Source organism: Alosa sapidissima, chromosome 5 (genome assembly GCF_018492685.1).
Source record: "Alosa sapidissima isolate fAloSap1 chromosome 5, fAloSap1.pri, whole genome shotgun sequence".
Classification (NCBI taxonomy): domain Eukaryota; kingdom Metazoa; phylum Chordata; class Actinopteri; order Clupeiformes; family Clupeidae; genus Alosa; species Alosa sapidissima.
The window spans coordinates 2,353,906-2,377,147 of record NC_055961.1 but is presented as its reverse complement, the minus strand read 5'-3'; the positions used below and the strand labels follow the sequence as shown (position 1 = coordinate 2,377,147).

Below are 23,242 nucleotides of genomic sequence, written 5' to 3'. Positions count from 1 at the left end.
AACCATGTGGTGACACAGTTTCAGTGAGTAAAGATTCTGTAGCAGCCCTTGGATCCAAAAAAAGTCTCGACTGATGCATAAGGTGTTCTTTATTTAGTTCGCCAAACCAGCATACGTTCAACTTTTAATCCATCATCGTCACCTTGGCACCGTGAAAACTGTATTGAAAACATACATACAAACATTTCACACACTTTCTTTCACGGCTACAAACATCATTACGTGAACAAACATTTAGAGCGACACATTAATTACACAGCCAAATAGACCATACATATGTGAAAACATTTCCTGAATAACTATGAATGAAAACGTACCTCGCTGCGCTCACCAAGGAATACAAACAATATATGATAGTCCTTTCTTCCGTCATGAAACGGGCGTCAAGTTATTGAAACCAAATCTCAGATAAAATCCTGTAGGCCCAAACACAGCTGCGTACCACTTACACCCGCCAGTCTTTCGGAAATATGTCACCTTTTTCAGCCCTTCTGAGTTTGCAGGTATGCTATAATGACTGGCGTTCTATACATTATCCCTTACATATGGAATTGATTGGTTCTTGTTTTTTATTCCTCCAGATCTTCTTGATCCCAAACCAATTCAGTTAATTTCTGTGAACACAGACTCTGTGTGTCTGACCTGGGGAGCTCCTGATGGACTAACTGAACCTCACAGCTTTAGAGTGACATGGAGAAGTGAGACAGACCATGGAACTCTCACTGTGCCAGGCCAGCAAGTTGACATTCAGAATCTCACCCCAGGAGAGAAGTACACATTTACTGTTGCCATTATCTACGGTGATGGCAGCCAGAGTACATGTGTCTCTACAACTGTACGCACAGGTATAGTTTCATACCTTGTACTATGTAGATGATTAGATAGGGTATGACGGTATGACCCTATTAGCCTCTCATGTATAGTTAACTTAAGGTGTACTGAAGTAGGTGTATCTGTTCTAAGAAAATGGTAACATACTGTTGCATCAGTTATATTATTTCTTTTATATTTCAGATACCCCGGCTCCTGAAAATGTGTCATTGGAGGTTGATCCAACATTAGTATCAGTGAGTTGGAGCAAACCAAGGGGAGTTGATGAGGTGTCATACCTGCTGACCCTCAGCAGTGATGGAGAATGTCTGAAGACTGTTTGCACCAAATCTCTTCAGTGCTCCTTTTCTGGATTAGATAAAGAGAGAGAATATTCCATCAGTGCTATTACTGTCCAGACAAAGGGGGGTCAGAGCAAGCCCATCTGTAAGATCATCACCATAGGTAAGGAAGACCAGTTTGAGTTTTTATAACTTCAAATATTAATGTTCTTTGGGGCAAATTCTTCCATGTGCAACACTTTTCAGCCTGGGCGCATACTGCCCCTGACTTAAAGGCACCCTTAAGAGTTCTTTACCTTAAACAGGGTTCCCGCGGATCCTTAAAAAGTCTTAAATACAATTTTCGTTTTTTAAGGCCTAAAAAAATCTTAAATTGTCTGGGATGTCTTGAATTTTCGAAAGGGAGGTATTAAATTTGCGTATGGGACCGCCAGCCAGTGAGCGAGTGCAAGAGAGCGAGTGAAATGTCTCCATCAGGTTTCGTGTATTTAAAAAGCAATTATATAAGTGATTATGAGGCTACGGGAGGAAGTGTAGTGGTTGCAGTTTGAAGATGTTTTTCATGGGTGTGGTTAAAGGTGTGAAAACGGTAATAATACAGTAGGCTATGAACAAATATGCCTGACGTTTTCGTGCAGAGGCCTGAGAGATACGCAGGTAGCCTACGTGAGCGGAAGAAAGAGTTGGTAAGCCAGTTAGCGATAGGTTGGCCATACGTTCGAATTTAGGCCGGACATATGGATCTTAAAAGCCCTGTCCAGCGTCCGGCGCAGCCTCAAGCTGGACGCTCATTTGTCCTCCTTTTTGGAGTTGCGCTGGGCATCTAGAATCTTTGCTTGGACGCAACATCGTTTCACAAACTATGGACATGAAGACTTCTGGTCAAATTATGCGCAGTGCTTTTGTCACTCGTCTGATAATTTGCTGCGCAATTTATGAAGGAACCACGGACTGACATAAAAAGAAGGCAAACGTTTTCGCAGTCAGGAGGAAATACTGTACATGTTAAGTTGATCTTTCCAGTGTGTGTTGCTGGCCTAGTCTAGGGAAGAAAATATCTTCTAAGTCTAAGTTATATCTATCTAAGTTTAAGTTATAATACCTGTAATATCTGTCAGCAGCTTTCTTGCCAGCGTTTCCCAGTAGGCCTAGCCTACTTCGCAAAAGTTGTGAAATATAACCGCATATTTTTTAAATGTCGGAGACTGGCTACCTAAAAAAAAAACGTGGGTTCATAATACGTGCGTGTTTAAAGGACAATTCCGGCGCAAAATGAACCTGGGGTTAATAACACATGTGTACCGAGTTCGACCGTTAGCTGGGATTTATTTTCATGCTAGTCGAATGTGACCAGTTTTATTGCAAACCGCTAATTAGCGTTTAACGCTAGCCTTCGGGGCACACGTACAGTAAAAATAAATCGCTATTTCTATACCACTAACAAGGCTCAAAATAGCACCACACTTACACAGTAGCATAATGAGGGTCTCTACATGTAAACAAAAGCATTGAGAACTTTGTAAGTGTACAGGCAGTTTATTAAAAAGAAACACATTACCGTTCACGTCTGGTTCACATATACAGGCAGGTGATAACATAACTTTAGTTACTTAGTGGATGTCCATCTGGTCCCTCTGGTATGGATCGCCGCCTCCAATTTCTTTTTCGGGACATGGAAAAAAGTTTCAACTACAGCTCTGTTTATCAATGAGGGGAAATCTTCAGACTCAAAACACTGCGTCTCTTGGGGGTCGCGACGCAACAGGTCCCACTCCATGCAACACAGGCACTCCTCTTCGGTGGCCATAGCTTCACAATGTCCGCAGGTAGCCTACACCACCAGTTTCCAGAAGTGCGAGGCTGTGTGTGGCTGTGAAGGTAATTCTCACACAGTTATTTTTCTTTCGCCAAAATATATTTGGTAACTTCTGTAGACATCCAAAATGGGGTGGGGGTTAAAATTAGTAGAAAAAAAAATATTGCATAAAACAGTTTTAAGTTGTCGTATGTATCTTTTTGCCGTGGTATAGTCTTAATTGTTTCATTTAGATGTCTTGAAAGGTCTTAAAAGTCTTTAAATTTGCACTTGGAAAATGTGCAGATACCCTGCTTAACATAATGTTTCCAAAATCATTTTGAAGGCACATAACCTCATAACAGATAGATAGATAGATAGATAGATAGATAGATACTTTATTGATCCCCAGGGGAAATTCAAGAATAACATGACGAACGGTACTCCTGCCATTGTCTGAGTGGCCTTCTAAAAGCAATTATAGACCTAGCAACTTTCTAACTTTAGTGCTGCTTTAACTCTGTCATTTATGCACCATGGAGGCAGTTACGCACTTTGGGAGGAGTTACTCCAAAATCTGGGCATTTCTTATGTAAACAACTCTTGCACGCATTCTGTCACTGGAGTATGCACTTTTTCAGGCTACGCGTTTCTGAGGGTTGTATTAAAGGAATGTTCCGGAGCAAAAACAACTTAGGGTCAACTTAGACCTTACTTAGGGTCTATTTTCAGAAGCTAACATTTTCAAACTGTATAATTACATGAATTGGTGGAGTTTTTAGCTAGAACGTTGTTTGCATTAACACCAAATTGTCTTATAGTGAAAGCGAAGCAAGCATACACAAACTATTTTGCACCACTGACAATGCTCAAAATATAATTACACTTCTGTGATAGTGAGGTGAGGTTGTCTTCAGACAAATCAAAGTATTGTAGACGTTTTAAGTATTTCGAAAGGTTATAAAAATGTTATTTTATGAATGGTGTGTTTTTAGGCTACCTTAGCTGTCTTCCTGTCGCAGGCAACTTGAAGGAAAGGCTTAAGTCGATAAACGAATGCAATGCAAACCACTTGTCAATAAACACGAGAGGAGAGTAGCCTACTCTCCTAACAAGTTGGTTAATGAATGCAGCGCAAACCACAGTCAATGAATGCGGAAGGAGAGTAGCCGTACTCTAAACACATTCTGAAATATTTCTCTAAAAACAAACAAAAAACACTGATTGAGCTGCATTTACTTTAGTAAACATACCCATTAAGCCCACCAAAATCATTTTTTGAAAATTTTCATACATACTGTTGACTCAGTTGATTAATTACACAAGTATGAAATAAAAATGTATTACAAGTTTTTGAAATTCGAACGTTTAATTATGCAAATTAGGCATTATCTCATTAAATATGCATGATTTTGCATATATTTTCAGTAGATAGATCTGAGCATATGATAAAGCCAGGTACAAAATTATTTTTTCATTTTGTTTACACACAAGATGAAAATAAAATTACAGAGGGATTTCAGGATATCTGCTTTTATTACCTAGGAAATCAAAATATACTGTCCATAGCCTTAAAAAATCGTGTATATAGGTGCTACATAGGCTGAGATGTAGATATACTGGAAAATGACAAAAACTCAATTTGAGAACAGCCTTGGAACACAGCCAATCAGATTCCGTTCTCAGCCTAGACTCGCCTTTGAACTTTCGCGATTGGTTGTGGATACAAAGGAAGTGTCCATATTTGGATTGCAATGAACTGCAATCATTGCACTGTACTGTTCTTCCAAGGCAACAACATCAACAACAACTTCTTATTATTATTCCGCTTACCACTTTTTCCGTACGCAATTTCTCTTGAACAGTTTAACTTAGAAACTTCGTTCAAACCTTGTAACGTAGGTCTTCAAACGGACCAAGCTGCTATGTCTTTTCAACTTTGAAACTTTAATACTTTTTAAACTATTAAAGAAAAACTTTTTAAAAATCCCCATAGACTTAACATTGCCGATTGTGACCTCATAATACGGCCGTTAAGCAATTAGAATCCTATGGCAGGTGTTCAGGCCACCTGCAGCATCAGGCTTTAAGCATACAATCTGGGTCAATTAAGACTACACATCCTATTCAACTGTTTCCTCTGCCCAAAACTGTTTCAAAATAAAAGTCCTCACTACAATAATCCACTGTTAAACAATGTAACCCATTAAACTACTGAACTTTTTACATTCAACTTTTATACGGTCTACTTTTAAACTATCTATCTATTAAACTAGCTGTCTATCAACAACTTTTAAACTATCTACATTCAACTTTTAAACTTTTAAACTATATACATTCACTAGCTGTCTATCAACAACGTTTAACTTGTCATCAACTACGTCAACACTTTTCATCAACTATGACTCCTACCTACTGTAGCTAGATAGCATGTTAGCATTGTTAACATTTTTAGCAAAACTGCTAAAAATGATTAGCTAGGTTAGCTAAATCACATGGTTAACATAGTTAGCATGTTAGCATTGCTAACATAGTTAACATGTTTAGCAAAACTGCTAGAAAATGTTAGTTAAGTTAGCTAAGTAGCATTGTGACGGACGTGTACGTTGATGGCTAGTCGCCCCCTCACTGACTATGTGCTCCTGTTAGAGAACAGCTGCGACTTACGTGATATTAAGAGATTTATTGATTCCAGGCATCAAAATGGTTCTTCATTGAACTGTTGGATATACATTCAAAGTATGGTTGTATATAAATACACAATGTGTCTGTGTGTGTGTGTGTGTGTGTGTGTGTGGTTTTCTGTAGATTAAGAATATACAGAAAGGGTAATTAGAATACTGTATAAACTGAGTGATACATTATACTAAAATGTACAGTATGAACAGTTGCAATACAATTAGGAGGAATCTGTACAATACAAGTAATACACTAGATAAACTTATGTACATTTATATACAGACCTCAAGTAATTAAGTGCAGTAGGATGAAATGTACACATTAAGTTACATTAACAATATATACATAATATATAATTGCACCTAAGTAACATCAATGTGATAAGGAAACGAAGTTACTGCAAAGAGGCAAGTAATAACGGCATAAATTCAAGTGCAGTACACTTGGTGATCAAATGGCAAAGCAGTAGGCCTGTTGCCGCCAGAAGGTCTAGAAAGACGACTGTTCACGTGAACGACACATGGCGCCATAAGCACGACCAATACAACATTTGGAAGCTAAAATAATGCCTCAAACATTCACAAAACAGTGGAAATAACACCACAGGTCGAAAATACTATCAAAGCACTCACAAACCCGACCATTCATGTAACTTTAACCCTAGAAATTAGCATTCAGCAAGCCATTTAAGAAACAGGCGTTTCCCCATTGAAATGAACTAGAGCTCACGGTAAAACCAAAGTTACACGGTTACCGGACTAACCAGCATGTAGATAACACAACGAGGATAATTACAACATAAATACAGACATAAATGATGCACACTTACATTGTCATCAACGCACACGTACACACAAAGAGAATAACATTTTAGCAAGATGCTGGAGCAATGCGGAAAGTGTCTGCCAGCCAAGCACACAAACTCAAAATTCGTACATGCACGCAAGTGCGTGGTACGTCACCGCTGACGTCTCTGGCGTCAAGACGCTGACTCCGGCAGGGAGTTTTCCACAAGCATGGTTAGCATAGTTAACACTGCTAACATAGTTAGCATGTTTAGCAAAACTGCTAGAAAACGTTAGCTAAGTAGCATGGTTAGCATGTTAGCATTGCTAGCACTGCTATAAAACATTAGCTAAGTAGCATGGTTAGCAGAATTAAAAATCTTAGCATAACTGCTAGCAAACATTAGAGCCATTCCAACTTTCAGTTATCGTCAAATATCTACCTATACACAGCCATTAAACTATTTGAATATCAACATTCATTAAACTGCTAGAAAACGTTAGCTAAGTAGCATGGTTAGCAGGTTAGCATTGCTAGCAATGCTATAAAACATTAGCTAAGTAGCTAATGTTAGAAATAGTTAAAAATCTTAGCATTACTACTAGCAAACATTAGAGCCATTCCAACTTTCAGTTATCATCAAATATCTACCTATACACAGCCATTAAACTATTTGAATATCAACATTCATTAAACTTCCAGTCTGTCAACAACTTTTAAACTATTTACCTTCAACTTTTAAACGGTCTACTTTTAAACTATCATTAAACTATCTATTAAATTAGCTGTCTATCAACAACTTTTAAACTATCTACTGTCTATCAACAACTTGTAAACTATCTACATTCAGCTTTTAAACAGTCTACTTTTAAACTATCAACTTTTATTAAGCTATGCAACCACCATGTCTATCCTAGCATCACCATAGTAACCACCTCTGTATTATCTGTTTTAACTATACATGATATTTTACATCACAACTTTAGCATTTTCATGCACTGGTAATTCCTTGGAATTGCATTTCTAGTTTACTTTGTTATAGTGTCCCTAGAGCCGCAAATTACACCAATGTCCTTGTGCATTCTCACAATCAGCTACCATGTCCCCGGACTTCATACACCAAAGAGTTGCTGAGATGTGAGCTCAATTTGTCTATTACAGCACCCCTAGAGGCCAAATGAGACCACTTTCCTTGCATATCTTCACAATCAGCTACTTTGTCTCTGTATTAAGTTTGGACTTCATACATCAAAGCGTTGCTGAGATAAAAGCTCACTTCCTGTATTGCAGCGCCCCCTATAGAGGCCAAATGATGCCAATTTCCTATTGCGTCATCACAATCAGATACCAACTCCCTGTACCAAGTTTGGACTTCATACATCAAAGCGTTGCTGAGATACAAGCTCACTTCCTGTATTGCAGCGCCCCCTGTAGAGGCCAAATAATGCCAATTTCCTAATGCGTCCCCACAATCAGGTACCAAGTCTCTATACCAAGTTTGGACTTCATACATCAAAGCGTTTCTGAGATACAAGTTCACTTCCTGTATTGCAGCGCCCCCTATAGAGGCCAAATGATGCCAATTTCCTAGTGCGTCATCACAATATGGTAACAGGTCCTTATACCAAGTTTGGACTTTGTACATCAAAGCATTGCTGAGATACAAGCTCACTTCCTGTATTGCAGCGCCCCCCATAGAGGCCAAATGATGCCAATTTCCTAGTGCGTCCTCACAATCAGATACCAAGTCCCTGTACCATGTTTGGACTTCATACATTAAAGCGTAGCCGAGATGTTAGTCCACTTCCTGTTAGGCGGCATCATAGCCATGTGTGATTGGCTGTCACGGGCAAATAAACCTGAAATTAAAAAGTCTTACAAGTATCGTTTGTGCAGCTCGGTCAGAAGATCATCTCCGCCAAGTTCCTTGGAAATCGTATGAAATTTGTAACCGCTGAAACTTTTCATAGAGTTTGTATTAAATCCAATATGGCGGAGATCCAATATGGCGAAAAGTGACGGGATAGGGGTCGATGAACTCAGGATGGTCCAAGGATTCAGACGCTACCTCAATTTGAGAAAATCAGACAAAAGAGTCAAGGATCACGCGCATGAACGCATGTGCAGCATTGAACAGGTGGTGGCGCTATAGCGTTCAATGTATATGCATACAAATTGCTGTGAGTAATTGGGACAGTGTCCTGGCTAATGTTACCGAGTTTTGTTATGTTAACTCAAAGCGTCACGGAGATGTTAGTCCACTTCCTGTTTGGCGGCTTTGTCGCCATATTTGATTGGCTCTCACGGGCAAACAAAAATGAAATTGAAAAATTTGACCAGTATCTTTTGTGCAGCTCGGGCAGAAGATCATCTCTGCCAAGTTCCGTGAAAATCAGATGAAATTTGTGAACGCTGAAACTTTTCATAGAGTTGGACTAAATCCAATATGGCGGAGGTCCAATATGGCGGAAAGTGACGTAATAGGAGTCACCGAACTCAGGTCAGTCCAGGGATTCCAACAGTGCCTGGTTTGTGAAAATCGGACGCACCGTTCAATGGTCACATGCGTGAATGCATTCCAGGTTCAACCCATTGGTAGCACTAGAGTGTTGGACATAGAGCAGTAAATTGGTGAGAGTGATCATTGGACGGTCATGAATCAGTGCGACGAATTTCATAACTTTAGACCCAGCGGTTAAATTTTCGGCCAAATTTTGACCCGTTGGTGGTGCAATACGGCTGGTTTTAGAGATCCGTAAATGAGCGTGAGTGGTCAGTGGATTGTCCCGAAACTTTCTGCCAAATTTTAGCCAGGCGTTCTATAGGCTGCCATAGACTGCAATGTCGGATGTATAATAATAATAGGAAAAGCTAGTAACTCAATGGGTGCCTTTGCAGCTTCGCTGCTAGGCCCCCAACTAATAGGGCTGTCAAAATAACACATTTCTTTAATTGATTTCGATTAATTAATTACAGAAATATTAACGCATTAAAAATGATTAATCGCATTTCATAGTGACATTTGACACAGTGCAGTCTGTGACTGAAGGAGGCAGACGAGAAAGCACTGCTTTGAATGATAAACGGTTTGTGAGAAAATTAACTTTCAAGAAATAATCATATAACTCTGCGCTCATCTCAATTCATGTAGGTGGAATATCTCACAAACTTTTTGTGCAACACATGACAAACCGTAAACCAGAATAAACAGCAGACCTTACCGAACACAAAGGTGCAATCCCCTGTACAATAAGCCTCCAGAGTAATCCAGTGTTACATGGCAACTGGCGCACCATGTTAACTGGCTGCGTTGGTGATTTTTTTTTGACAGATGTGGCCGCTTGCAGATTTGTCACTTTCTGATGGAAACTGGAGACGAACAAATACAAATATGCATGACATATTTTAAATGTCAAAATTGTCTGTAGTAGGCTACATGCACTGGACCACGAATATGCCACCAAAAAAATACATACCTAAATAGCCTAATAATAACTCCACGTGGGTATCGAACCTAACCTGACTTTCGCCAGATGAATTTCGTTCCGCCTAGATTCACCTAGCTCCACTCACATCCATCTGGGATCGTTTCTATTGAGAGTGATTTCGGCGCCAGATTTTATGGTAGAGCCAATCAGGACGCAGGGCGGGAGTTTCATAGATGTGACATATCCAAATCATGTGCATGAATTTTTGATAAGGCCCAGCCTTCTGAAACACCTCTCCAATGGATCGATCCCAGATGGGTGAGTGAAGCTAGGCGGAACGAAATTCATCTGGCAAGAGTCAGGTTATATCGAACCTGCTTCCTAAATGAAACCTCTTATAACCATTATAACCATGATAACCATTCATGTTCGTACTTGCGCCACGAACCAGCTGATAAATTGTAGTGAAATTTACTTCACTTATACAATTAGAAGAAGTCAGCTGATATATGATTGTAGGAAGTTAACACGGCTGATCATGGCTACCTGGGTCAGCCGTGGCCTACTGGTTAGCGCGTCGGACTTGTAGGCACAGCTGAAGTGCCCTTGAGCAAGGCACCTAACCCCCCACTGCTCCCCGAGCACCGCTGTTGTTGCAGGCAGCTCACTGCGCCGGGATTAGTGTGTTTCACTAATTCACAGATTGGGATAAATGCAGAGAAATTTCCCTCATGGGATCAAAAGAGTATATATACTTATACTTATATCTACGGTGTTGTCTTGCTACAGCAGTTGCCCAAGCCAGTAGGTCTTCAAAGTATCATGGTTAAATTTTCAAACATTTCACTGACTGCTGGTCAGGCTCTCTGTGGCCACCTAGTCTGTAGTCTGTAGTCTAATCTGTAGCCTAAATTGAGGAAGCGTTGCTGGTCTAAAAAGAAATAAATAATGATTTTAAAAAAACTCTGATTGAGGAGGATTGAACCCATGTCGACTGTGTGAAAAAGTGTAGGCATTAACCTGTTGCGCCACAGGAGAAGCACCAGTTGGTAAAGAAATAAAAGTATCAAAAAAACATCAAACTCATGTTTACCCATGTTTACATGTCAGCAACATTAACATTAATAGCCTATAAGCCTAAGAGTTTTGACTCTCCCTGTGCCAAATTTTGTGTAAAATATGGACACATTATAGACTTCTCCTGCCCATTGCAGTGTGCGTTTCAATGCCTGTTTCATGAACTGAATTCTTAAAAGAATAGGCTGGACAAAAGGATACACAATTAGGCAACACATTTTTATTTTATTTATTTGCTGACGTTCATGTGGCTCTACAGACACTTCAGGTAGGGGCGGCCACAGCCTAGCCTCAGTGAAACGTTTGTAAAACTTAACCATGATACTTTGAAGGCCTACTAAATGGCTTGGGCAACAGCAGCATGATAACATGGTAGTCAAGTCAAGTCAAGTTTATTTATTTATATACTGTAGCGCATTTCATACACAGAGGTCATTCAATGTGCTTTACATAAACAAAACCAAACCATAATAACAAATAAAAGCATAGAAGGGCAATATAGTCAAATAATAGTTCAAAAGGTAAAGATCATAATAAAAAGAAAACATAAAACACAAGGTAAAATCATTTGAAAATAGAGAATGATTAAAAAGACAAAATAAAAGGCACAAGGTAGAATAATTGTCAAGACAAATTCAGAAATTATAACTCAGTGCAGTTAGCAGAAAGCATCTGAGAACAGTTTTGTCTTTAGTCTAGATTTAAAACTGTCTAGATTTAAATCTGCAAGCGGCCACATCTGTGAAAGACTCGTCATCAATCATGAAACGTCATCAACGCAGCCAGTTAACATGGGAGCTAGTTGCCATGTAACACCGGTTTTGAAATGGTAGCAAATTTCTATATGGTCTCCAACTTTGGGCTTTAAGGGCTGTATTTTGCACACTGGTGCATGGCGTAAAACTCGTTTTCCACCAGCGCAAAGTTTAATCCGGTATTTTGCACATTTAATAAACAATGCACCCAGGGGTGTGGCAATTAACAACCTAGGGAGAGGCCTGGCGCATTGTCTAAAAATCGCTATTGTACACCTGGTCAGAAGTCTATGGTGAGTTGTTTATATGTTATTTTAAGAGCGCATTGTCAACAGTCATATTGGCAGGTGCACGCACCATCCTTCTATCATTCTACGCACACCAGCGCACGTCCATGCAAAACATTACAAATTGCACAATTACAACGGGAAACAATTAGAATAAAGATATTACGAAATACTGTACATCTCATGATGAGTAGTTATTCACCATCATTTGCAAATTGGTAATGACGGTTAAAAGTGATTAGGGGAGAGGCGAGAGACACGTATGGAGCACAGCTGAAGACACACTGTCACGAGATATAAGCAACTCCTCTGCAGGATAAATGTTGTTTTGTTCAGTCATTTGAGCAATATTTGGGTAATTGTTGCTTTTTTCAGCCTATGTTTTCGATGGTAACCCAGTGTCAGTCAGTAGTGAAAGTAACTACATATAACGGTCTTGTCGTTGACTGACACCTTGGTGAAGTTAGTTTCACTTTGCCAATGAGTTCAAATAATAGACGACTGCAAATGCGTGAAGGTTATGCTAGGTTTTAGTAAAGCATGGTTTAGGAATGACTATTCCATACGGTCTCGCAAGCAGCCTCCTTCAAATGCGCTGTTGAATGCCAAAATACCGATGCATTTATTTGACATATCACGCTTTGCGCCGGTAAAGGGAAGGACAGATGTCATTCTCATTTGTTTAAATGATGTTACGCCCCAAACACACCCATATGACTGATTAAAAAACCTAGGAACACCTTGTTGCGCCATGCACTCCACGTTTGATAACGAAACCCCTCCCAATGTGAACTGGACATCCTACTAAATTTGAATAAACTTTTGACGAGTGAAGATGCGCTTTAGAATGTCATGATAGGGCCCTATGTGTCTTAAAACTGGGCTGTGCTTAAATACCTATGTATGTAAATATTAAAATCAGAGGATATACAGCTCATGGCTAAGAGTTTGTCGATGTAGCCATAATGATTTATTTTCACAAAATGCTAAGCATGCATGTATTTAAGTGTCGTAAAAAAGTGTGCTTAAATTGGCCAATGCATGATTTCATAACAGGCCAAATAGAAAATAAATATTAAATATAGCGTAGACATAATAATACAATTAGATTATGTAGGCTAGTATAGAGTTAGATAAAGTTGGATGGCTCCAGAACCCAGACCAGTGGATTGTATCTTAAAGGAGCCACACGACTTTTATAACACTAGCTGTTCTGTTGACCTCTAGTTTTGCTGCTACTGGGCATGAAAGGCAGACCAATTATGAGTTCTGTCCAATACGGTAGGTTTAGAAAAAAAGTCAGCACATTTTAATCATATCGCAATAATACCAATAACCGTGATCATTTTGGTCATGATTTTTCATCAAATGTTCATACTGTATCTCTAGTGGCTGGTAAAAAAGTTGAGTGGCTGGTAGACTTTGGAATCCACCAGCCACAGTGGTAGGTGGAAAAAAATATTTAATTTCCATCCCTCCATATTTGTAAGTCTCAATCTGTCCATTTCTTTCCACAAAACTCGTCAGAAGTTATCATTTAAGGGGTTATTTTTAAAAAAATCTACCGGGGGTGCATGCCCCCAGACCCCCCTACAATTACTACCTTTTTCAGGGGGGCCCTTTTCATGTCTGTGCCCAGGGGCACAGTGGCTCAAAATCCTTCCATGCTACGGGGTACAGTGGGCATCGCTTTCAAATGGCCACTTCAGTCACGCATTATGAGGCGTGAAGCTGCGTGAAGCTTTAGTACCACTTTCAGCCACTGTGCATCGCTCTGCCACTGTACATCGCTCTGTCAGTAGCCTGACTGCCGCCCCTTCTGAAAAAGCAGGAGGCTAGGCTACCTTTAAACGTAATAGGTTACCGAGAGGAATCCCAGCCTACGAATTCAATAACAAAATAAATCGTAATTAAACATTACCTCGATTAAGGCTACTTGGGTATGGCTTAAGGCTTGACTACACGGTGGTAGCGAAAATCGAAATCTGCTTTTCATAGCCTACCGGTGCCGCTCCACAAAACGAAAAAATATCTTAATTTGCTGTCTGTTATTGTCAGTGTTGGGGGTAACGCAACTACGCAAATCAAAACAGTGTCTTAATTTGCCCTACTTCTTGACTGCAATGTAGTCAATTGACTGCTTGACATGTCATTTTTATTTTTCTGTACAATAAACAAATACATCTGCTTTATGCCGCAGAATTACATTCATATTTGGCTGACTGCAGACGCGCCACTTCCCTCCCCATATTCCAAGATTAAGATAGTATGAAGTGCTTTTTGTATAGGCTACTATCATTAAAAAATTGTTAAAACGAATAGCTATTTGCAATTTGACAAAACACTGGTCCTCATTTTGCGAATGCGAGGACGATATGAGCCTGTTGCATTTAGTTAGATGTCCGAGTCACGCATAATGTTTGAAAACCACTGGCTCGTAATCACAATAATTTAACACACGACAGTTGGATAGCCTACTTCATCATGTCCCCATTTTTGTGAGTAGCATAGAGATTGTTAAAAACAATAAAGTATGGCTCTCCGTTTGGGACATCGAAAACTTATATTTTTAATAGACTACCGTCGAAGATGCTGACTTGCAAAAGCCTCGGGATAACACGTTATCTCCTCTATCATCAGTCATGCCCCTTGATCAAAGTGGGGAATGAAATAAAAGTTTGAGAACCACTGGCTTAACAAGTTACCTGCAGTCCAGAACACATATCGGCAAATGTTTGTTTTCCAAAGTAAGAATTTCACTTCACCATGCACCTTCGACAATGAATAGCTCATTACACTTGTTAGGTACTGTTAAACGTAGGCCTACCTGGTATCATTACAAACATTATTCTGTGTCCTAAAACTGGCATATTTTATTGCATTGTGTCATGTAATTTCGTTGCAAAATCTAGAGAAATGTGTGAGGTGGTCAGCGGGGACAATTGAGACACACATTGGATTGTTATTATTTGAACATTGCACACTATCCACAGCTGTGGTAGGCCTATCAGGGGCAGGATGATTACTGTTAGCGCAGCCTTTATATAAAATTCTTCAACAGAAGGCCTCGAATGTTGTCTTGTTTGTGGAGCACTTTGCTTCGCTTCTGTAATCTCGGCTTCATTGAAAATGAGGGCTTCCCTCACTGACCCTCCGAGAATAAATAAAGGTTGAATGAATGAATGAATGAATGAATGCCCAAAATAAAGGCCTGTGGTTTGCGCAGCCTACAGTAAATAACAGACCCGCCAGAATGTGCGTTATGATGCTTTTTTACGAGCAAGATGTTTTTGGTACCCTATGCGTACCCTATGGTACCCTGTTCTTAAATAACAATGATCATCAGTAATATTCGACCATTAATTTGGGTAAATGGGCAAGCGAGACCACCTTGATTGGCTGATTGGCTGATGATTGTAACGCGGGCATGATTCCAAACACCTCCCTTACGATGATGAGTGACAGGTGACAGGTCTTAGAATGCGTGCGCTACACAAGGACTGAAGATGATGAATAACTGGGGCCGTAGGCTATTCACAAAGGCTTTTATCTTACTACTAGGAGTAGGCTACTCCTAAATCGCACTTAAAGATTTTAGATTGGAGTTTTCTCTTAAAAGTTATTCACAAAGCCTTTCAGACAACTCCTAAACTAGGAGTGAGTCTTCGTGGCTATGGATGACGTCATTACTCATGCACGAGCTTGACTGAAGTGACCACCTTGATTGGCTGACGATTGTAACGCGGGAATTCCAAACACCTCTCTTCCGATGATGAGTGACAGGTAACAGGTCGGAGAATGCGTGCGCTACACAAGTAGTGCGAAGGACGGAAGATGATTAATAACTGAATAAAAAGGCCTAGCCTAAATGAATAAAGAGTAAGGCAAAACAAACAGCCTAGTAGCCTAATGAAACATAGGCCTATGGATTGATGCAGTAGCCTACCTTTGCAACATTATTAAATTAATCGGTCACCATATGCCTAGGCTACGTTTGCAAAGAGGAGAACATTTTAATTTGATTCACAATGAAACGTTACATTTTATTTACATGTTAACAATGAGTAGTTTTGGTTGTTGTTGGTGGCGTTATTGCATCCCTTTTATGAATGCAAAATTGTTCCCTCGCGATTGGAAGCTCCTGTTGCGCATAGGCTACGCATTTCAAAATATCGCAACGTAAAATGCCATAAAAAAGCTGTTTATGAATAGGTCTTAGTGAGTTAGGAGTCCTCTCGACTTAAGCTGTCCCAGACTTAGGTGCTACTTTTAGGTCTAAAATGCTTCGTGAATTACTTTTTGTGAAAAAATTAGGAGTCCTAAAGTTAGGAGTGACACGCCCATTTTTTTTAGGAGTTGCTCCTAAATTCGTCAGTTAGGAGCTACTTTTAGCATTAAAATTCTTTGTGAATACAGCCCCTGAATAAAAAGACCTAGCCTAAATGAATCAAGGCAAAACAAATAGCCTAGTAGCCTAATAAAACGGATTGATGTAGTATCTTTGTAACATTATTAAATGATTCTGTTACTATGCCTACGTTTGCAAAAGAGAACATTTTAATTTGATTCACAATAATGTTACATTTAATTTACATGTTGACAATGATTAGCCTAGTTTTGGTTGTTGTTGGCGGCGTTATTGCATTTTAGTTATGCCTACAATGCAAAATTGCTTCCTCACGATTGGAAGCTCCTGTAGCTGCATAGGATTTCAAAACACAGCAAAATGCTGCAGGTTTGTGAATAGGTCTGTGAGTAAGGAGTCCTCTTGACTTCTTTTAAGCTGTCAGAGGTGGGAAGGTGTGATTTGTTGGGGGCAGGGCCGGATTAACTGGGCACAAATGTCTGATGGCCCCCCTTCCCCCCAGCCAACGTGAATCGGGTGGTTAGTTAATAGGCCTATCGTAAAGATTTTTCCTGCCATCTAAGGCACGAGCGCATCTGTGAGGCCAAGGTAGCTCGTTTGTTTACAACTAACATTCCATTTAATTAAACTGCTTTATAGGCTATGCCGAAATAGTTTTCAACATTTTGAATATTAGTGTCGGGTGAATTGAAATGTTCTCAAAGTAGCCTTATGGCTGAAAGCTGCTTGGGATCCCCCCCGTCAAGCAATATAACCATACAAACGCGCTTCCTGCACTCATTGTTTCAAAATGAGTAATTTTGGCTTTGTCAGAACTGAAGAGCTGTGGACAGCACGGCACGGTATGCCCAACGATAATAAATTAACGCAACGCAACGCAACACAACACAGACCCTGCTTCTCTCACGGCAGTCACTGACAGTAACCTAGAATAAATGCATGGGGAAAAACACTTCCCCATGACAAAGACATCGTAAAACACTGAAAGTTAATATTTTGTCACTAGCAACATACATCTGTCCTTTGACAAATGTATTATGTTCCAAGTAGCCTATGCGTAATTCTGCTTCATAAAGTTGAACAAATACATTTGCTTATTTCACAGAAAAATATAAATAGCCAGTTAGGGTTTACAGTGCTGAGTTGGTAAGTTATGGTAGGCCAACTTGCAGTGAACATACAAACAGGGGAAATTCTTTCTCTTGTAGCTGAGTAGCCTCAGGTGCGCACGTAGACATAAGGCCGAACATGCAAGCGCCAATGAATCGTGCTCTCACGACAATCATGCCGTTAAACTTAAATAGGTTAACATCACCTTCAAGCAAGGAAAACGATGATTTGAAGACATCTGTTTCGTTGGAAGGGCAAGGGGTAGCAACAGGGCAACACAGAGACAGGCCCGATGGCAGGGCTGTTATGAGAGTATTAAAATATGGGATATTCTACGGGAAGACATTAAAACGGCAAGACAGCGGGGGAAAGTTAAAATACGTGATAAACACGGAAAAAGTTGGCATGCATTGTTTCGGTCCCCGTGCACAGGGATTATTTGTCATATTATTAATCACATATGATTATTTGTGAAATTGTGCAAACAGGCGCAACACATTTGAAAAGGAAGGACTGGTAGCATGCAAGCTCACGGGAAAGATTGATTCAAGAACGTTATCACAAAGTGTGTGGCTGTGGCGCGGGCAGAAGACAGCGACAATTGGCAGGGGAGGGTCATGTCTTTTTGAACAATTCTGTCGGAGGGTCATTGAGCAATTTCTAGCAGGCAAGAGAGGGTCATGCAACTTGCAACTGAAGCACTCAAAATTCCTCCGGTGGCCCCTTGAATAAATAACGAACAGTCCCTAGATTGCTGCAGGGCTATATGTCTTGGTTCATGTCTGTTAACAACTCATTGCCGTCAAACGCATAGCCTATCTCGCGGTTGCATCCATTACAAACAAACATGCAATGTGAACGTCTGGGATTGGGGAGAGCACTAAATGCTCTACTGAATAAGCACAAAGTCCAACCTTTAAATGAAAAACAGTCTTTAATAATCAAAAAAAAAAAAATAAACCGCTAATGAAGTAAACTTGCACCATCAAAAATCGTTTATCGCCTGTAGGCTAACTCTGTGATAACAGGACATAACAGGAAGGCATTTGGCTGAGCAACGGAGGTTAATATGCTCTATATTTTGTCCAAATTATGTCTGTCTATCATCGTTGCACTCGGAGAAAACCAGAATGTTTCATTTGTCCTGCGTTTCTTCTACGGCTGCAAACGGGATTCACTCGCAGTTAACCAAATATTTCTTTATTAGGGCAGGGCAGGCATATTTCTGGCTATTAAATTATTTCTAAACCAGTCTGCTAAAGTCTGTAGTGAAGTCTGTGTAGGGTTTTCCAGGCTCCATTTCTTTTTACGAGACACCCTGCTCACTTGAGCCATCTACCGGTTGTTTGGGTTGTTGCAGCGTCTCACTGGAAAAATACAAATTAAAGTTGTGTGATACCGCGTGATCCCATGCGCGGACCGCAAGTGAAGCTGGCCAAGTCGAAGCACTGCCCACTGTAAAACCACTGGTCTTGTTTTCAAGTGCTATCAGTAGCCTAAATTGACATTTTGAAGAAACTTTTCCATTCTATTATTTTTTTCTTACATAAATCAGGGATTATACACAGCAAAAGAGTCAGGGGACAGACATTTTTAAAATTAGGTTTAGGGAAAAATGTAATGCACACGCACTATGACTTCACAAAATCTCACTTCAGCCAAACACCCAAAGTTGGCAACCCTGTATACTAGAAGAAGAATACAGCATAACATGAGGAGAGGGGAGGAGGGAAAAAAGCAACCCCCAGACTATGCTCCTATGGGGAGTACAGTGTGGGAACAGGAAAAAAGATTGCTTTTTCTGATTCTGATTGATTTACATCAATGTGATCAGTAGGGTTAACTGCTGTTCACACCAAAAACGATAACAGTAAAAAAGTATCGTCTTAGCTAATATGAATGACGACGTCCACACATAAACTAACAATAACAAAATGAAGAATGATATTGTTGGGGATTACTTTCAGAGTGATTTTTATGAATGGTAAAAAGCTGACAGCCAATCAGAATCCATCACATTTTAGCCATTACATTCATCAACACGAGGAGAGACTTTCATTGTTGTTGGTCAGTGTGGATGCTTTTTTCCTTACAGTACAGTACTGAAAACCAGAAGGCCTAAAAACAAATATTTCATTTTGTATCATTTTAGGAAGAGAGCAGTTGGCTTCTACAAGGAATTACCTAACGTAAGTACCACAGTAAAGTAAAGTATGAATTTCTATAACCAACATAATTGGTGCCCCCCTCTCTCCTAATCTAAAATTGAGCATTGATCATGTAATATGTAGGAAGATGTATTTAATTCAATTGAAGATTTGTCTTGCTATGTGAAAATATCTACACATGCAGATATAAATGTAATAATATCTGCATTTACATTTAGTCCAATACACAGCACAGCCATTAGTTTTAAATACAGATGAGGGTGAGAAAATATATAACTATCCTGCATAATGGTGCATTAGTGTAGGCCCAACAGCACAAAAACATTTTAGTTCAGTTACTGCATATGAAAACAATTAACATCAACATGTTTTTACTGAATACTGAACATATTCTAATTCATACGATCTTTCTCCTTCTTTATAAGACAACTGATTGTGCAATGTTCGGTAATAAAATCAGGCAGCCCAGCATGTTACTTGCTTCCGACAGAGAAGAGTGAAATTAGTGGGTCAGAAGCAGTCAGAAGATGGACCTTTGGAAAACGAGATGAGACTAAACCTACTAAAACCATCCTCATAGTTGGAGAAACAGGAACGGGGAAAACTACGCTTATCAACACCATGGTAAACTACATGTTAGGGGTGAAATGGGAGGACAGAGTTTGGTTTAAGATCTCGGAAAAAGATAAAAATAAATCCCAGACAGAATCTCAAACTACTGTCATCACTGTTTATGAGCTGTTTCTGGAAACATGTCCTTCATGTCTGAGAATTATTGACACTCCAGGATATGGAGCTACAGATGGATTTGAGTTTGATCAGCAGATTCCAAAGGATTTGCAAGTATTGTTCAGATCTGAAGATGGCATTCATGAAGTTGAAGCTGTGGGTCTTGTGGTGAAAGCAAGTCAGAATCGCCTTACTTTTTTTCAGCGTTATATCTTTGATGCCATTCTGTCACTGTTTGGTAAAGATATTGAGAAAAACATCGTAATTCTCTCCACACACTCAGATAGTGTGCCTACTGCCAACATCATCAATGCCCTCAAAGAAGCAGGAGTACCTTTTGCCATAGACGGAGAACCACTTATTTTCACATTCAACAACCGTCAAAGTGAGACCTATAAAGAGGACCAAGAAGATTTCTTCAAGTCGTGTTGGAACTTGGGGTACAAAAGTATGAAGACCTTCTTCAAGGTTCTGGAAGATTTTGAGACAACAGAACTAAAAATGACAGAGGGAGTGCTGAGAGAGCGCAAAAGACTAGAAGCCATTGTCTACAACCTACAGGATGCCATCAAGATGGAGGAACTGAAACAGAATATGCTTAAGCAGACTCAAAGAGCGTTAAAAAAAAACAAAAATAAAATTGGGAACAATGAAAACTTCACTTATGAAGTTGATGAGCCTTACAAAGATGTGGTCCCAATCAAGTCATCATGGTGGCATTTGACTAAATCAGCAATGTGCTGCACCGTCTGTGAGGAGAACTGCCACTACCCGGGCTGCTGGTGGGTGAAGGACCTTTCCTGGTGCAGCGTCATGAAAGATGGTCACTGCACTGTGTGTACAAACAAGTGCCCTGTCTCGGCCCATGTCAAGCAGAGGAAGATCTATGTGCCTAAAACCAGAAAGGCGATTAAGGTTGCCCATGATTTGATGCAGCAATATGAACAGCATGTGGATGCTAAAAAAGCACTTGAAAAAGAATTAAAGGACACAAAAGATAAGAAATTGAAGTTATTGGAGGATGCCTACCAATGCATCATGGAACTGGAGAAGATCGCTTTGAAATTGGATTCTTTTTCCACCATTGATCAGCTGGATTTCTTGATTGAGAAGATGAGAGAGACAGGAGATGCTGAGAAAGTTAAGACATTGGAAAAACTAAGCAAGCAATATGAGGATTCATACAAAAAAAGAAGAGGTTATCTGAAGACTGGTCTTGACAAGATTTCAGGTAATTAGAATTCTGCTAATGTACATGATGCAGAAAATGTGAAAGGTGTGAATCTCTCATGTAAAAGACGATACGATTCGCATCTAGATACATGGGCACGATTCGATACAAGAAAAGATACATGTTTATAAAAAACGATTCAGTACGATTCGATGCGATTCAATGCAATTCGATACAGTTCAAGAATGGAAAGCATTCTGAAAGATCTTTTATAATTTGCTCAAGGTGCACATTCATTTTATATTAGCAATTATCATGGTCATGGTTGTCAATTAGGCAACAAAATGTGTGAATATGATTATATAAACTAAGGTTTGTTTCATATACTGTATTGAAATGAAAAAAGAATAGTCTACATTTCAGTCAAACACAGCAGCCAAACACAACATAAAAATACATTTTTTATAGACTTTACAGATTTTATAGTTATATCTGATTGTTTTCATGGAGCTGTAGCCTTGTTGAGGTAAGACAATACCGAAATAAAATAAAACAGTGCTTAAGACACTCTTGGCCTTTTCTCATGTAGGCCTAGCCTACCCTACAAGAATAAAATAGGCCTACAAATCAATGAACTCTCTGGGCTTATTTTGTTCCAACAGTAGACCTATGCAGAAACCTAAAATGCCACAAGTCTGAGTGAATATGAACAAAATCATTGGCTAATAATTTATGCATCGTTTTAGCAGCAAGGGCCAAAGGAATGCTATAAGTGCTTAATTTCGCGCTGGATTTCGAAAAACAAAAGCCGACCGAGTGCAAGTTGTCACATGCTTAAGTTGCAATAGATGTATGGGTAATGAGGTCATTTGACAACTTTGGGCAATGAATGTAACCAAAATCGAACTGCATTACCCACAATTCCGTGCCACGTATAGTTTCAAAACCGGAAGTGGGATGAACGCGCTGCTTGGAACGTAAATGAGTCTGAGCGAGCAGAAAAGGTTGTGCACCGATTCATAACAAGTAAATCGATATAACGACCGGTTCATTTAAGTTTTTTTTCCGATACGGGGCTTCACGTATCGATGTAGCCGTATCTTACACGTTAAAAACGGATACCGATACGTATCGGTTAATCTTTACACCCCTAGTTGACATGGTTAAGGAATTACTATATTTTGAGACTGGCCAACAAAATATTCACAGATTAATTTACAATTCTATGAAACATCAAACTGCTGCATTGCACTCCGATTACTTGGAAGGAAACACAATAATGTCAAGTACCATTCATCAGGCCTTATACATTAGAAAAGGACTGTTAATAAGTGTTGTCACTCCCTCAGGAAATACACAAAGCCTTGGTTCTGAATTACTCATGGTTTATTCTTCTTCTTTATCGTCCACCGTCAAACTGTTTAATTACAGTAACATGAAACGTATCACTCGGTTAAAAACACAATATAAACATAGTCACATACATACATACATACAATAAGGTACAACATACCTCGTTGGCTGCACACAACCATGAGGGAATGAAAGTCCCAAAGTGTCCATGTGATAATTACATAATTAAAATCCTCTTGGTATCGTGGTATGCCGGCGTGAACCACGAGTCAGCGTCTTAGGCCTACCGCATTTCACTGCCTAAGTGAGCTGTGCAACACATGCAAATGTCCGTGTGCAACATATCATCCATTGACCTTTTGGCCCGCGTAATCAAACAATATACACATAACAATAAATCAAGATACACAATATAACATTACAAAT

General features: G+C 39.6%; 1 protein-coding gene and 1 long non-coding RNA gene across 4 annotated transcripts in view; one reads left to right on the top strand and one right to left on the bottom strand.

Moving 5' to 3' along the window:
• The window catches only part of LOC121709316, a 35,086-nt gene that overhangs the window by 10,899 nt on the left and 945 nt on the right, over positions 1–23,242 (top strand). For all 3 annotated transcript variants that reach the window (XM_042092588.1, XM_042092589.1, XM_042092590.1), the window contains 4 exons: positions 582–845; positions 1,015–1,275; positions 19,548–19,584; positions 19,989–21,523. In XM_042092588.1, coding sequence (XP_041948522.1) covers positions 582–845; positions 1,015–1,275; positions 19,548–19,584; positions 19,989–21,523 — 2,097 coding nt within the window. The remainder of the gene's footprint in view (positions 1–581; positions 846–1,014; positions 1,276–19,547; positions 19,585–19,988; positions 21,524–23,242) is intronic.
• Positions 85–23,143, bottom strand: LOC121709371. The gene is made up of 3 exons (XR_006031930.1): positions 22,977–23,143; positions 1,110–1,179; positions 85–158 (listed from the first exon to the last, which is right to left on the bottom strand). It is a non-coding gene; the product is annotated as an uncharacterized LOC121709371 (long non-coding RNA).